General features: G+C 43.1%; 1 protein-coding gene across 1 annotated transcript in view; it reads left to right on the top strand.

Moving 5' to 3' along the window:
- LOC139763918 (zwei Ig domain protein zig-8-like) overlaps window positions 1–3417 on the top strand; it is a 247546-nt gene extending 244129 nt beyond the window's left edge. Inside the window, exons 7-8 of the mRNA XM_071690362.1 lie at window positions 145–274; window positions 1991–3417. Coding sequence (XP_071546463.1) covers window positions 145–274; window positions 1991–2091 — 231 coding nt within the window. The 3' untranslated portion in view covers window positions 2092–3417. The remainder of the gene's footprint in view (window positions 1–144; window positions 275–1990) is intronic.
- The last annotated feature ends 13559 nt before the right edge of the window (window positions 3418–16976 follow it).

Here is a 16976-nt window from a genome sequence, read left to right as displayed (position 1 = left end):
TAGTGGACGGTATCTTGGCGACCCACAAGTAACCGGGTTTAGTAGGCTACCTCATGAAACGTACTCGTACATCACAACTAAACCAGTCACACCAGACTTATGCAGGAGTATTAATATTGTTTGTGTTTTTGTGTGTTGATGGAGGTGAGCGTGGTTAGCCGAGGTGGGGAGAGCGAGCTGCGTCTGGCGCGCGTCACCAAGGTAGCCTCAGGAAACTACACCTGCGTCCCAGCCAACGCCATGCCTTCCTCCGTCACCCTCCATGTCATTACAGGTGAGGCCCTCCAGTAGTGCCCTCCATATAGCGGCTGTTGATGAGTACCTTCAGTAGTACTGTGAGGTGAGGCCCTCCATTAGCGTCATCAGCGTTATTGCAGGAGGCCCATCAACAGCACCCTCTAGGTGAGGCCCTCCACCAGTACTTTCAGTTTTACTGTAGGCGAGGCCCTTCAAGAGTACCCTTCATGTTGCTGTAGGTGAGGCCCTTCAAGAGTACCCTTCATGTTGCTGTAGGCGAGGCCCTTCAAGAGTACCCTTCATGTTGCTGTAAGTGAGGCCCTTGAAGAGTACCCTTCATGTTGCTGTGGGTGAGGCCCTTCAAGAGTACCCTTCATGTTGCTGTAGGTGAGGCCCTTCAAGAGTACTCTTCATGCTGCTGTAGGTGAGGCCCTTCAAGAGTACCCTTCATGTTGCTGTAGGTGAGGCCCTCCCTCGTCCCTCATCATCCAAGTTAACACAGTGGACAACATTTTGTCCTACCCTTCACATTACTGCAGGTGAGGCTTTACAACGTCACCCTCCAAGTTACAACAGGTGAGTTTCTCCATCATTAACTTCCATGTTAGTACAACTGAAGCTCTTCCTTCACCACCTACATTATTACAGGCGAGTCTCTCCAGTTCCAAGCTATGACAAATTCCACCTCCAACCTTCACAGTAACAATTGTGAAACTCTCCCCTGTCACCCTTCAACCTATTACCTAGACGCTAATAGAGGTAAATTCCTCAATCTTTACCCTTGACAGTATCAAAGGTGAATCCCTAAACCTTCGACATTAATGCTATGAAAGATGAATCCCTCATCCCTCAACCTTCAAACTATTGCAGTCGAATCCGTCTTTCCTTGTCTCTCTGATGCAGATGAGAGTTCCTCTCTTCTTTCTGGTTATCAAAGACGAAGCCCTCCCCTCCAGGATATGACAGAGGACACCTTCCTCCCAACCTACACGTTATAACTCAAGAAGCCTTCTCCTCATCCCCCACGTCATGACAGAGGATACCTTCCCCTCATCCTACACGTTATAACTCAAGAAGCCTTCTCCTCATCCCCCACGTCATGACAGAGGATACCTTCCCCTCATCCTACACGTTATAACTCAAGAAGCCTTCCCCTCATCCTACACGTTATAACTCAAGAAGCCTTCTCCTCATCCCCCACGTCATGACAGAGGACACCTTCCCCTCATCCTCCACGATACAAGAGGTGAAGCCTTCCTTTTATCCTTCAGGTTATGGCAGGGGAAGCCCTCCACTTTGCTCTCAACATTCTTATAATGTGAAACCTTATTTCAGCTTAGATCTCATTTGTCACACCGTAGCCCATTATGGGTGACGTTTTCCTTCAATTCATTATGTAGTTCCTGCCACCTGAACCCCCCCCCCCCCCCCACCTGAGGACCCAAGACCCACGCACATAGATTGTTCTTCATATTTGATTTTCTCCCTTCCTCTCTGGCATTTGTATATCATAATGAGTCTTGATGGTGAGTCATCGATTCTTGTGCAGTTACCACATTCTGTTTGATTAATTTTTCACAATTATGTGATAGGTAATCCTTCATAGCCTGTGTGCGTATGTGAAACAGTGTGTGGTTCTGTTGGCATGTTTGTCTTATTTTTTGTCAATACAACTGTCTCAAAGTAAGGGCTCGAACCTATTCAGCTGAAGCTTTACGGTTATCATAGCAGTGATAAAGGTAAACCTTTCCAGGCGAAGCACCAGCAGCCATGCAGCGAGCCGCCGCCCCACCCCTGCACAGTGCTTACACTGTGGCCCTGGCAGCTGGCACTCTCGTGATACTCAGCTTGTGAGCGTGCAGCTGTGACCAGGCGCTACACCTTCGTCTCCGTTCCTGGGTGGATTGCCTACCAGTGCTGGAAGCAGATCCCCTGCGTTCTGTTACTGGACGAGTAACGTAATACTCAACTCGCACCTCCGTTTCTGTTGTTTTGTGATCTACTTACCCGTGCCAGGTAGTCTACACTTCCATCGCCGCGGCTGGGTGGAAGGCCTGCCGGAGTTCGACATCTAAAGTCTCATTCGATTGTCGGATGGATGGCGCATCTTAGCCAGGCAACCCACTCCCCCCTCTCTTTCACCGGGTCATTGGTCTACCTTTGCCAAGTGCCCTACACTGCCTGGGTGAAATGGCCGACCTCTGCATCTGTTAAGGTGGTGAGTGGCCTACTGGTATCAGGCACCCAATTCTCTGTAAATGTCACGGGATGAGAGGCCTACTGGTGATATTCTCCTTACATCTACGTCCATTTGCCGGTGAATGGTGTACCTCCACCAGTCAGTGTTCTGTTGGTGATGGGCACAGCATACCTCCGTTACTATCACCTGGTGAGCGGTCACTTAGTGCAGGACGCTAATAATGTATTGGTGACATGTAACACTAAACTGACAGGTGTGCAACGTACCAGGTGTTATCTCCAATACATATTGAAGGTACCTGGGATGAAGCGACTACAACAATGTGGGAGAGTGTACAGATCTGCGCTCTTAAGGACCATACAATTTAGATTTTGGAAATTCAAGTTAGAATTGAAGTTGAACAAAGAGAAAGAAAATAATTGAGAAATATAGACAGAAAATGCATGAGCAGTGGAAACTTCAGTGTACAACGAAAATTGGATATATGAATGAACAAGGACGACAGGTATGTACAAAGTGAGGGATAAAGACTGATTTAAAAGGTAGTTAGAAAACAGTGATGATAAGATGAGCAAAAGGCGAGATAAGATCATACATAAAGGGGCACTGAAGAGACAAAAATGGAGAAAAGTAAAATAGATAACTGAAGAAATAGCGGAGTTAGGCAGATAAGGAAGGGTCTATAACCTAGTGTGAACAATGAAGTGAAATGAATAACACTTAGGACAGGTAGAGGTAGATGAACAGTGGAGGTAGACAGGTTGAAAATGTGGATATTTGCCACGGATATTCACCAAACTGTATATATAACGAGGAATGTGCCACGGATAATAACCAGGTTGTATATATGAATATCGGTATAGGTGACAGACACAAATCAATCCAAGTTGGTGACCAATGAAGGAACGCCGTTGCGACCTTTTTTCCCTTTACTGAACGTGTTTAAAGAAATATGTTTATAAATATATAAATTTTGCTAACTTGCATTTTATTGTCCTCTCTATTCCTTGAGGTTAACTGAGTATTTCCAGACGTCTCAGGAGTTTATGTTTCATAAGATATCAGCATAAGTAGTCATCACTTGAACAATAAGATCATTGTTTTACTGGTTTTATCTTAATTTATTTCTATAAAGTTTAAAATGGATTCTGATCTTGTGGAAAAATGAGAAAATCTTCCTTCATTTTCCTTTCCATTTTATATTTTCTCTTGAAGGGAACAGCGATCTTACCGGCATTCGTCAAGACAGAATATTCTTCTGTATATATTTCAAAATATCGGGAAGAGAAATTGGTTGAATGTTAGCAGTACGGGTCACGTTTCAGCTATGTTTGCAGTACGGGTCACGTTCCAGCTATGTTAGCAGTACGGGTCACATTGTAACTATGATATGTGTTCTTTCCTCTTATGCGAAACTTTTTCCATATATATGATAGAACCGACCTGCGGTAAAGTTACTAATACCTTCCATCAAACCAGAAAGTCATGAGCAGGATCTGGGAAGCTGAGTTCCTTCCAGATGACTTTTTTCATCTAAACTCAAACAAATCCGAAAAAAAGAAAAGCATGGATCGGATCTTATTTCTTCGCTTCGGTGTTTGATATCTACCGAAATCATATATTTCCGCCCTAGTCGGGATCCGTATCATATCCCCTAATAGCTGTGGCAAATGTATGAAATACAATAGACATCACCCTCGTTGAAGATAACCCTCAACACTCATTTACTGTAGAATAATTCGCTATAAATACCTGGAACCGTACATCTTCCTTTATTTTCTTACGTTAAATTTCTATCGGCGTAGCCATATCTTTCAGAAGTCAGAAAATTGTACGTGTCTCCATAAAACATGCTAACCATACGTAGCTATGGTAATAGGAATATTCAAGAGAGCTAAAGAGGGTGTGTTGAAATTATTTGGATAGATGGAGGATGCATGAAATGTTGACAAATAGGAAGGAGAAACCGAACTTTAGATGAAGGGATGAGGTGAATAAGACTGGTATGGAGCTGGCAACACTAGGTCACCATACCCACTATCACGTGACCTGAAGGGTACAGTGCTTTGATTAAAGGGGATGATGGGCTTCCGGGGGTATGATGAAATTGATGCTTCGAAAAACGCATTTGGTAAAAAAGCTTTAACAAATAAGCATAGGTTGTCAATTAGAAGCCTTATAACTCTATTATGTCATGATGGTACTAACAAATCTCTAGAAGCAAAAAGTAGAAACATCTTCCACTACAATTAAATGTTTGACGTAAAGTAATGTGCTAAAAAGCAACAAGATCAACAGACCACAAGATGTCACTGCAAGATTCTGATAGAGGTAGACTGTAGGTGGTGGTGGAAAGAGGGCGTGTGTGTAGAGTGGTGGACATAGGGTGTGTGTGTAGAGTGGTGGATATAGGGTATGTGTGTATAGAGCTGGATATAGGGAGTATATGTAGAGTGGTGGATATAGGGTATGTGTAGAGTGGTGGATATAGGGTGTGGGTGCAGAGTGTTGGATATAGGGTGTGTGAGTAGAGTGGTGGATATAGGGTGCGGGTGTAGAGTGGTGGATACAGGATATATAGGGTGATAGGTGTAGGATGATATATGTAGGGTGATGGGTATAGGGTAATTCGTGTAGGGCGATCATTGTGGGGTAATAGGCGTACGGTGGTAGGTGTAGGGTGATAAGTGTGGGGTGATTATTGTAGGGTGATAGGTGTAGGGTGATCATTGTAGGGTGGTAGGTGAAGGGTGATAGGCGTAAGGTGATAGTTGTAGGGTGATCCTTGTAGGGTGGGTGTAGGGTGATGGGTGATGGCAAGTCCCTTACATTTTAACCTACAATATTCGTTGTATGAGTGTGACAACCCAACCAACTAGCATGCAGGTGCTTAACGATATCCAACCTCGCTATAGCCATAAGTAGAGAGGTGATGAAAGGAATAGCGTTACTTTATCTTGCCCAACACCATTACACCAATGGCTGAACAACCGCCAACAGACACCCCAGACGTCAACATCAGACATACTACATAACGTTAGGTGAATCGTAAAACCTCTCTTTCGTTTGTAGAGTGTCGCAACTAAATGCTAACTGACTAACTAACAGTAGTCTACAATCATGCTAATACCTAAAAATTTTTTTTCGCCTGACAGACTTCGATAATAATCGCTAAAGTATACGCTTAATTAAATCACTACTCAACTTTGTAGTCATAAGGCAGCTGCCAAGTTGCTTCGAAGTTTGTGTGCCATGTCCCGGGAGATGGGTTGTCATATCGTCACAAGATGGCTGCCAGTTGTCAAAGTCGGGCGGTGGAGGCGTGCTGCCGTCTGGTGACTGATCCACACACTACCTGAAGATCCAAGAGGACGGTATCGGGCATCACTGTGCCAAGTTGGGAGACGAAATAAACCACAGGTTCGACGGTGAAGCTGGTAGATGATGAGTAAGAGAGGCCAAGTGAGTCCTATTAGCGGTGGTTGAGTCACCACATCCATCTGCAGGTTCGATGAGGCTCAACCTAAAGCGTGAGTGGAGAGTAGGAGCGACCGGGTGATTCTAATGAATGAACTGCAATGTCTGTTGTCTGCCAGTGATACTAACCAGCCTGCCTCTGCTAGAGGTTGCTGGGCTGGCATACCAGTCTTGCTGACCAGGCTTGTGGAGACCCCATGGAGTTCCTCGTCCTCACTGATCCGTGCAGTCTTAAGTAGCACCAGAATTTTGGAATTCTTGATGCTGCCACCAGTAGACGGGATATGACCCTTGAGCACTAGGGATGACTGGATGATCAGCCAAGGGAACTGACAGGTGAGTGAGGTTTAGAGGTACAAATTACAAGAAAAAGTTATGTTGCACAGGTCTAGCAGGGTAGTTAGGTGGCGTGCAAATAAATTCATCTCTGGACCACAGCAGCTTGTTATTTGAAAGTCCGAGATCATCAGAATATGAGGCATAAGGCTGACACATTACTGGACAGCGACCATCAGGCGTATTCCTAGACGTTAACTGACAGAGAAGTTCTTGGCTGCCACCACCTGTAGAGAGCTACCATTACACAAAAGGCTAGACTGCCACCACTGAATTAGTAGTTTCTGGACACACAAAACCAGACATATTCTAAGAAACTGCTAGAGCTTGATAGGCATCACTAAAGTAATATCTAAATAACCGCTATGAGAGACAAAGCCAGAGGGATGTCATTACTCATCACAACAGCTTGCATATCCTCACATGAGAACCTGGCAGCAGTCATCACACACATGGGTGGATAGCTGTAATTACATACAACTGTGCAAAGATGTACCTTTATGACAGCCAGCGTCTTGGAGGTTAACGCTAACACATACATAGTAAAGGACATAACCAGAGATTGTGAAGAGCGAAGGAAATGTTGAACTTACTTTAGCTTGATTGTCATGCACACAACGATCCAAATGCCGGTTTATTGTCCATGATTACATGAGAAATGATACTTCAGTCTCGTACACTTATCATTTTTTGCAACAGCATTTCTCATTCTGTGGAAAGCTTTAGATCTTCTCATACTTGAAGATCGTACATTATTTTTCCAAATTTTCTGAAAGTATCGATAGCAGACTCCACTGATTCAGTGCCCTCTAGTTCCTTGCGATATATTATACATTTTCTCATTAACAAAACCAAGAACTGACCAAGCCTACAGGTGTGACTAGTGTGGCTCGTAAGTTCAGAGGTTCAAACATTTAATGATTTACATAGAAGGCCAGTTTATCTCCAGTTAGTTGTTCCGAGAGATTGTTTCTATTTAGGCGTTCTTTTTTCTACAAGACAATATTGAATATTGGTTCCACTGATTGTCTATTCTTCTCTGGTCTTATTGTTCTTATCACAGAGTTTGCTCCCTGTATCAATCACTTCTGGTAAATAGCATTCCTATGTACCGCAGTGTTTGTGTGATATTCATTTATTTATCAACTATTCGTGTGAATGATAAAATTACACACAACATGATATTACTGTGGCATACTGAAGATATGTCATCTCTAGAAATGTAATACCACTTCTCTCCCCTCCTTACCTCTCCGAGTCATTATAAGCCATCCATAATGTGAATTTCATACGGTTTGCAACAGGATATATATATATATATATATATATATATATATATATATATATATATATATATATATATATATATATATTATAGTTTTATTCTTATTATACTTTGTCGCTGTCTCCCGCGTTTGCGAGGTAGCGCAAGGAAACAGACGAAAGAAATGGCCCAACCCACCCCCATACACATGTATATACATACGTCCACACACGCAAATATACATACCTACACAGCTTTCCATGGTTTACCCCAGTCGCTTCACATGCCTTGATTCAATCCACTGACAGCACGTCAACCCCGGTATACCACATCGCTCCAATTCACTCTATTCCTTGCCCTCCTTTCACCCTCCTGCATGTTCAGGCCCCGATCACACAAAATCTTTTTCACTCCATCTTTCCACCTCCAATTTGGTCTCCCTCTTCTCCTCGTTCCCTCCACCTCCGACACATATATCCTCTTGGTCAATCTTTCCTCACTCATTCTCTCTATGTGCCCAAACCACTTCAAAACACCCTCTTCTGCTCTCTCAATCACGCTCTTTTTATTTCCACACATCTCTCTTACCCTTACGTTACTTACTCGATCAAACCACCTCACACCACACATTGTCCTCAAACATCTCATTTCCAGCACATCCATCCTCCTGCGCACAACTCTATCCATAGCCCACGCCTCGCAACCATACAACATTGTTGGAACCACTATTCCTTCAAACATACCCATTTTTGCTTTCCGAGATAATGTTGTCGACTTCCACACATTCTTCAAGGCCCCCAGAATTTTCGCCCCCTCCCCCACCCTATGATCCACTTCCGCTTCCATGGTTCCATCCGCTGCCAGATCCACTCCCAGATATCTAAAACACTTCACTTCCTCCAGTTTTTCTCCATTCAAACTCACCTCCCAGTTGACTTGACCCTCAACCCTACTGTACCTAATAACCTTGCTCTTATTCACATTTACTCTTAACTTTCTTCTTCCACACACTTTACCAAACTTCTGCAGTTTCTCACATGAATCAGCCACCAGCGCTGTATCATCAGCGAACAACAACTGACTCACTTCCCAAGCTCTCTCATCCCCAACAGACTTCATACTTGCCCCTCTTTCCAAAACTCTTGCATTTACCTCCCTAACAACCCCATCCATAAACAAATTAAACAACCATGGAGACATCACACACCCCTGCCGCATACCTACATTCACTGAGAACCAATCACTTTCTTCTTTTCCTACACGTACACATGCCTTACATCCTCGATAAAAACTTTTCACTGCTTCTAACAACTTTCCTCCCACACCATATATTCTTAACACCTTCCACAGAGCATCTCTATCAACTCTATCATATGCCTTCTCCAGATCCATAAATGCTACATACAAATCCATTTGCTTTTCTAAGTATTTCTCACATACATTCTTCAAAGCAAACACCTGATCCACACATCCTCTACCACTTCTGAAACCACACTGCTCTTCCCCGATCTGATGCTCTGTACATGCCTTCACCCTCTCAATCAATACCCTCCCATATAATTTACCAGGAATACTCAACAAACTTATACCTCTGTAATGTGAGCACTCACTCTTATCCCCTTTGCCTTTGTACAAAGGCACTATGCACGCATTCCGCCAATCCTCAGGCACCTCACCATGAGTCATACATACATTAAATAACCTTACCAACCCGTCCACAATACAGTCACCCCCTTTTTTAATAAATTCCACTGCAATACCATCCAAACCTGCTGCCTTGCCGGCTTTCATCTTCCGCAAAGCTTTCACTACCTCTTCTCTGTTTACCAAATAATTTTCCCTAACCCTCTCACTTTGCACACCACCTCGACCAAAACACCCTATATCTGCCACTCTATCATCAAACACATTCAACAAACCTTCAAAATACTCACTCCATCTCCTTCTCACATCACCACTACTTGTTATCACCTCCCCATTTGCGCCCTTCACTGAAGTTCCCATTTGCTCCCTTGTCTTACGCACTTTATTTACCTCCTTCCAGAACATCTTTTTATTCTCTCTAAAATTTAATGATACTCTCTCACCCCAACTCTCATTTGCCCTTTTTTTCCACCATATATATAAAATGCCCATTTGCGCCCAGGTCCGAGGGGAGGATGAACAGCTGGATTGGTTGTGAGCCGACTGTCTTGCGCAGGATTTGAACCTAAGCAGACCTGTATGTGATTCATGGTTAGGAACTATATCAGTGATATAACCCTGTGTTAGAAAACGAGGATGGCAATAAGAGTGGAAGCAACGATGTGCATTAGAGATAAGTGGTCACCCCCAGGGTCCCGCAGGGTATACCTCGGCCGGACACGTCGGTCTCAGAACTGGGGGAAGGAAGGGAGCGCACAGCAACACAAGATGATTTAAGCTAGTTAGGTCACAAGCTTCATATTTTTACAACTATCAGAGAAAGAGACCTCATATGGCGGCCACATATGGTACAAGAAGAACCAGGTAGCAGGCTTGTTTGCGGCTGGACAATATGTTACCCTAGTCTCAGAATGGCTCAACTGGAGGGTGTGGGGGCCCGGCTGAGAGCGGATAATAGGCGTTCTTTGTCGACACGTCTCTTCCCTGAGGTGACTGTCCCGGAATTTTTCATGTCCTGGCCATCTTGAATCGATGCACTCCTTAAATATTCGTGTTAGGCTTCTTGATGCAAGGATTTTTAGACATATTTTGGTGTTGTGATTCTAGACTCCAGTTTCCCTGAAACATTTTATGACCATAAAATTTCGAAGCCTCATATTTCCTGAACAAATATCGCTGAGGATCTGTAGATACCCGAACAGGTTTGCTCACAGGGAACCCTGAATTAAATTTCTCTTTTAACCACGACTCTCAACTCCTTCCTTTTACTTTTTTTCAGATAATTACAAAGTTTCAAGAGGAGTTTCTGGAGACAATTAGATTCTCTCTCTGAAGATAAGACAGAGTTGAGGAGGACATGATGAGTCTGACCTTTACGTCATATTTCATTTCCTGTGAATATAAAACAGCAGAGCGGCACGACAGTGTGGTACTCTGGCCTGAGGACTCAAGATCCAATGAGCGCCTATCATTTCCCCTGCGGAGGTCCTGTGCCAACGGTGTTCTACACTAGCTCGACCACAACACAAAAGTAGTAACCTCAGTCATCTGGTTACACAGAACGATGTCCTGTCATGGTGTATTCGTCAGAGATTCTTTGTCAACATAAGAACATTTAGATTGTTTCATTATGACTTGTTCCTCTGTACATAGTGAATTTTTAGACTATGTATTCGTCGAGCGACAAATATGAGACAAAAGGTCAATTCTCAGAACGATACAGGAGATAATGACACTTGCTTATCGTCCCTTTTTCTCTTTTTATCTAAATTCTCTTTTTTCCCATTATTTCTTTCTATTCAGTTTTCATCTTAATCGCAACTTCTGTTTGTCCATCACTTACGACTCCCTTCCATAAAAAATTCTCTCTCTCTCTCTCTCTCTCTCTCTCTCTCTCTCTCTCTCTCTCTCTCTCTCTCTCTCTCTCTCTCTCTCTCTCTCTCTCTCTCTCTCTCTCTCTCTCTCTCTCTCTCTCTCTCTCTCTCTCTCTCTCTCTCTCTCTTTGAGCCAGTTGTGTTCTTAGCAACGTTAACCAGTAGCAATGGTAACGCGTACAATGACCATCTGGATATTTTCCTGCTTCCTCAGCTGATGTAATATTGTTCTCGTATAACTGGTTTGCTCTGCTTCATCGTTAACGAATGTCAGACTGTTCCTGAGTTCAGGATCTGTTGCAGTAGGAATGTGATGCGTCATTCCTACTCCAGTTGCCTCGTCAGTGAGAATGAGAGGTATTATTCCCACACTAAAGGATCTTTGACAATAGGAATGAGAACTCATTCCTGCATTAAAGGATCCTTTGCCTCTTTCTATGGATATGTCCCTGTGAATTTGTCACCTTAAGTTAGGTGGCTGGACTTGGTTAAACATCTATAGTCATTTAGCTGTTAACATATCTGTTGTGGCTTTCATCTTTTCTTACATTTGTTGAGAGATTTCTTAATGGGATGAAAATAGAAGCTTTGATAAACAGTTAATAAGTTTCCAGTACCTCATGCCGTAATCCTGAGTTTCCACTAACTTTTAATGAGTATAAAAAGTTAGTGTTATCAGAGAATTTCTAATGAGAAAAACTCTTGGTAAACTTTTTACTGTTGAATTAGTGCTTAGAATTAGCCCTTCTCAACAGTTACGCCGGCTTCTCTAGTCCCGGTATTTGAATGTTATTACATTCTTTTTCCTGAGAGCTGGAGAATTGGAGAGTAACTCTTTTCTAATTTCCTTTACTGCTATGGCTGTTATGAACACCATGAGAGTAATATTCTGTATGCCTGAAAACCATATCATTTGAGGGGCTATCTCAAGAGGTTGATCAGAATATCGATGTTCTTGAAAACGTGAAGATTTCTACTGTATCTTACATATTAACACTAAATCGTGCAGATGCAAATAAGGCTGATTGTTCCTATGTTGTATATTTGACAGTTACATTCAAAACACCTCGATGAAATCGAACGAATGGGACATCACTGCAATTCCTTTCTTCTCTCGAGAGAATTTGTGGTCCAGGATTCATAATGCTTCGTTAGGGGTTGTGAAGGACTGTGATGATCCCTCTATAGTAGAGAATCACTGCCTCATTACCATATCTTCCACTGGGGAACCCATTCAGCGTCATCAGCCTTTGTCAGCCACGCCGTCTGTCGCTCACAAATACTCAGTAGAGCCTTGAATTGTGCTTCTACTATCCTTGCTCGGTCACTGAAGCAGTCAGGAAAAAGGGAAAAAAAGGAAAATTTACTTCTGATTCATGCAGCTATTTCTGATGTCACTAAGGCCAGGGAAGGTCCACAGTGAACACTAGGAATATTGAACTACACAGTCAGTATAGTTGTTTCTATGGAGATCACAGTTACATCCAAAGGAAAAAAATGACTATTGAGCTGTACAGCCGACACTGTTGTCTTCACAAAGGTCAGGGAGGAACCTAGAGGATAAATACTGAATACTGAAGATTGTCATATCAAAGTTGTGCTCAGCTGGTCGACATGTCTATGGCCACATTGACTACAGAGGGTGACATTGATGCTGGAATTTGGCCTTGCTAGCTTCTGTTCCTGACACTGATGGTAGTGTGTGGCTATGACATCTACTGCTGATGATATTGGTAACATTGTATGACTATGACATCTGCTGCTGATGACATTGTATGGCTATGAAATCTGCTGGGGCTGACACAAATGCCAGTCATGAACAATCAGCCTATTTCCCATGTCAAAATGGGGGCTGCAGTCAGAGGCCAGCACCTACTTCTCTGAAATTGAAGACGTGATACCAGAAAAAAAAGATATGAGTGAGGAAAATTTTGTTCAGTCATTGTTTGGTGATTAAGTGCAGTGACAGGACGGAAACCCCCAGAAGCTATGGAAAACTATATAAGGTATGTAATGATATTCATATAATGGACCAACTTGGTAACAACCTGTATAATATCAACCCACTGTAGTGTGACGAAGACCCTTTGTGACACCTGTAATCCTTTTGCACTACCGCTCACAGGATGAACATGGCGTACACAGAAAACTTCCCGGGGACACCGCCACAGATCAGATCAGGAACAGTGGGCATCAAGTTTCCCCCCTACCACTCTGGCCCTTGTCAAGCCCCCGATCTCCTTCTATAGACCATAGCTCAGCCTCCTTCCCTTACGTTAGACCCGAGCCAAACCTCCTTTTCTCTGCTGGGGATCTCCACACAATGTTCTCATATTCTCGGCCTCTAATTATTCCCTTTCCCTAATCAGAGAGGAAATTCTCCTCCCCCTGTAACTCTGGTCTAACAACGTTATATTCCCTTGTTCTGGGCTGAAGGCAAACTTAAGTATCGCGCCGCCCTCAGTCCCATGTCCTGATGTCCTGGGCTTAAGGCCAGCCCAATTTCATTTGTCTGTTACCCCTACTTTTAGGCTTTACGTCATCCTTATTTCCCTGTTCTATTCGTCACATTATCATTATTTCCCTCCTCTGGTCGTCACACCATCACTATTTCCGTGCTTTATTCGTCACACTATCATGTGATCTGGGTGGTCCCATTCCCCTCTTTGGCCCAATAATCTTCCCTCTTCTCCTGTTTTGGTTCTCAGACCAACCCCCTTTTCATCTCTAGAATCAAATCACCTTTATTCCCGCACTGTCCGCCAGAGATCAGTCGGGCGTCTCTTTGCTTTGTGCCTTCAGCTACCCGGGTTCGCTGCTGTCGGTCCCCACTGCCCCTCTGCTCCTCGGCCCCGCGTGACCCGAGATGTCTGACGGTCGGTGTGTACACTTGAAGAAGAGCCTCAAACCTGCTCTCATCTGCCGGAGACTTGAAGCTTTTACGTGTTTATATTTACACAGAGGATAAGAAGGTGAAGCTGGGTCTTATGCCTATATATTAGAAGCTGCCTCAAGTTATGAACACTGTTGATCAACACACACACACACACACACACACACACACACACACACACACACACACACATACACACACATACAAATCTTAGACCTTGAATTGTGACTGAATACATGGCCGAGCAAATTTTAGGCAAAAACTCGATTAAGCTGAAGTTACTGTGGACAGAAGGAAGGTTATGTGGGAGGGCAAAAATGGATATGTTTGAGGGAATAGAGTTTGTTTACCACACCTAAGGAAGTACAGGGAAATGATAGAGAAGGTAGATATAAGGGTTATAGAGACTGGTATCAGAATGAAGAAAATGGAGTTAAAGTCAGCGGTTGGAAGTTTGGAATCTGACCACCTTGAAGAGAGAAAAGCAAATGGTGGCTTGACCACAACCTCAGGTTTCTAAACCATTCTGACGATGTCGAGTGGACAGACCTTTGAAAGATGCAAAATCTGAGAAACTAAAGGCCATACAAAGATGAGCATGAAACATATTAGAAAAAATAACTTAGAAAATGTATGAGAGTAGTAGGCCAATGGAATAAACTAAGTCATGAGATGGTAAATGCAGATGATATGCAATAGATTAAAAAGCTTTTATATATATCTTTGTATCCTATTGTATACTATTGTCATACTTTTGTATGACATTAGAGAAAATATAAGAGATGAGGCCCCACGAGTGTAAAAGTACCTCAACATAACATACAAATTGGTATACGAAGAGGTATAAGAAGGGAAGAAGTTATTACAGTAAGATATGCAGGAAGAGCAAATGATGAGGAAAAAATAAGGATAAGGCAAGACATAATTAAAAATTGATCCATATAACTGCAAGCTAGAGATCTAGTGCAGAAAGAACCGGATTCAGAGGGAAGGTTTACTGATCCATGATTCCGTCCCGTAGGTGATGTCTGTGCTTATTGCAACACCAGCACACCTGTTGTACGCCCTGAGGACTTTGAATCCCCAAACTTTGATGTCGTCTAGCCTAAACTTTATCCCCTGACTATCACTATTTTCCTTTACTTTGCGCACTACTATCCTGGTTCTACAAATTTCTTTCTTCTTCTGTTTAATGCCTGCCATGATGCCATCATATCCTCTCACCTTCACGTTGAGGGCTTGAGAATTAAAACCCCTCACTTTCTCCGATCTTAATGATATAGAAAATTTTTTCGCTCATCCCACCCATATTCCTGACCACTGTAACTTGTCTCCCAACACTCTGGATCTGCTGCTATTCACCTTTAACCTTTCAAACTGTAGACACATCATATCGTTCCCATTTGGTTCACCTAACGGAGCTCTTGTGAATATTCTACACTGAAACGCGGCTTTTCAAGCTGCCCCTTCTTGGAGTAGATATTGGTGCCTAATAATGCTGACTGGAATAACTTGCAAAATTGTTTTCTACCTTTCCTTAAGTAGATTATCACCCTCCACTGGTAATGTTTCCGTCATCTCCTCTAAGCCCTCCGCTTCTTCCAGTCCATGATTCAACCATACCCCTCACAAGGCGGTTTGGGAAATGCTCTTGACAGAAAACCAGACCATACTCCTACCCCACACCACACCTTTAACTTACACTACACTCATACCCCACAGGACCAAACTCCTATCCACACCACACTCTTATCCCACGCCACACCTTTACTCCAAGCTTAACTCCTACCCCATCACCACGCTCATACCCAACACCACGTCCATGCCCCACGCTACGATCATATCCCAGACCACTATTGCTAGCACCACGCTCCTTCTCAATACCCACGACTAAGTTCATTCGCATCACGCTTCTTTGTGTCCTTCTTGTAACAATCTCGTAAGGCTATTAACCTAAATCTCTTGCTCATCATACTGGTGTCTCCTCTGGTCTACAGACAGACAGAGCTCTGCATTTTAGGTCTCTGGCTCTCTTGCGATTCCCTTTTTTTTCTTATGTGAATTTGTGTATCTACTTTAACATGTTTTATACCATTGTCGTACTGCATTTAATATCCATCACACTCAAATGGCAGCCGTCCACCCATAATGTTTCCTTTCTTCAATAAAAAGCGTCTTTCTAGTATAGTGCTGTCTGCTCCTTGTAGCAAGACCTACACAAGCAGTGCTTCCTTCCTCTTGTAACACTGGATAATCTGGTCGTAACTCAGTATACTATCTTCACCCACGATCTTCCCTTCCCTCCAGAAATCTGCGTCAGTCTTAACATGGCCTTCTAGATGCTTCCTTCCCCTGTAGAAAGGTCTGACTTCCACGTCCCTAAAGTTTGCCATTCCACGAAGTTGTCCGTTACAGTCTGTGTTTCAGTCTTGTCTCTCTACTGTACCTCGGTCTCATAACACATCACCGTCGCGCAATATTTTCTTTCACCACTGTCCACCTCATGCAATCTTGTATGAAAATCTTTTTCTTTCCATAGCATTGTCTTCCTTATGTGACAATGTCATCTTTCTTTGATGCTAATTGCCCTTGATAACATTGGTAAAACATTTACATTCGTAAAACAGTTCACCTCAGTCAACAATATGTAAGATATAATTTGATATATTATTCTTTTAGTTAACTGTCCTCCCAGACATCATCACTTTCCTACAATACTGTTTTCTAAAGGATTACTTTCCTGTGAGTTACTTTCCGTTGTTCACGTCTGCTACATTACTTTCCTGCTACAGTTACCTTCCCTCTGTACCGATGTCCGCGTCCGCTACTCTGTTTCTCTCCTCTGTCACACTTTAGTTTCCGAAATACTTTGTTTCCCTTTAAAACGTTTTACCCTTCTTATGTGAAAATATGTTGCACAACACTTCTTTGTTATACTCTTCTTCACCTCACACTTTCTTGATCCTCACACATTACCTCGTCTCTCGTTTTTGTCTCCTTTTGTATAACAGCTTCAGTTCGAAGTGTTCACGACCTCTTGTAGCAGCCATC

This window comes from Panulirus ornatus, chromosome 3, assembly GCF_036320965.1.
Source record: "Panulirus ornatus isolate Po-2019 chromosome 3, ASM3632096v1, whole genome shotgun sequence".
Classification (NCBI taxonomy): Eukaryota; Metazoa; Arthropoda; class Malacostraca; order Decapoda; family Palinuridae; genus Panulirus; species Panulirus ornatus.
This window is presented reverse-complemented; position numbering and strand designations above follow the sequence as displayed.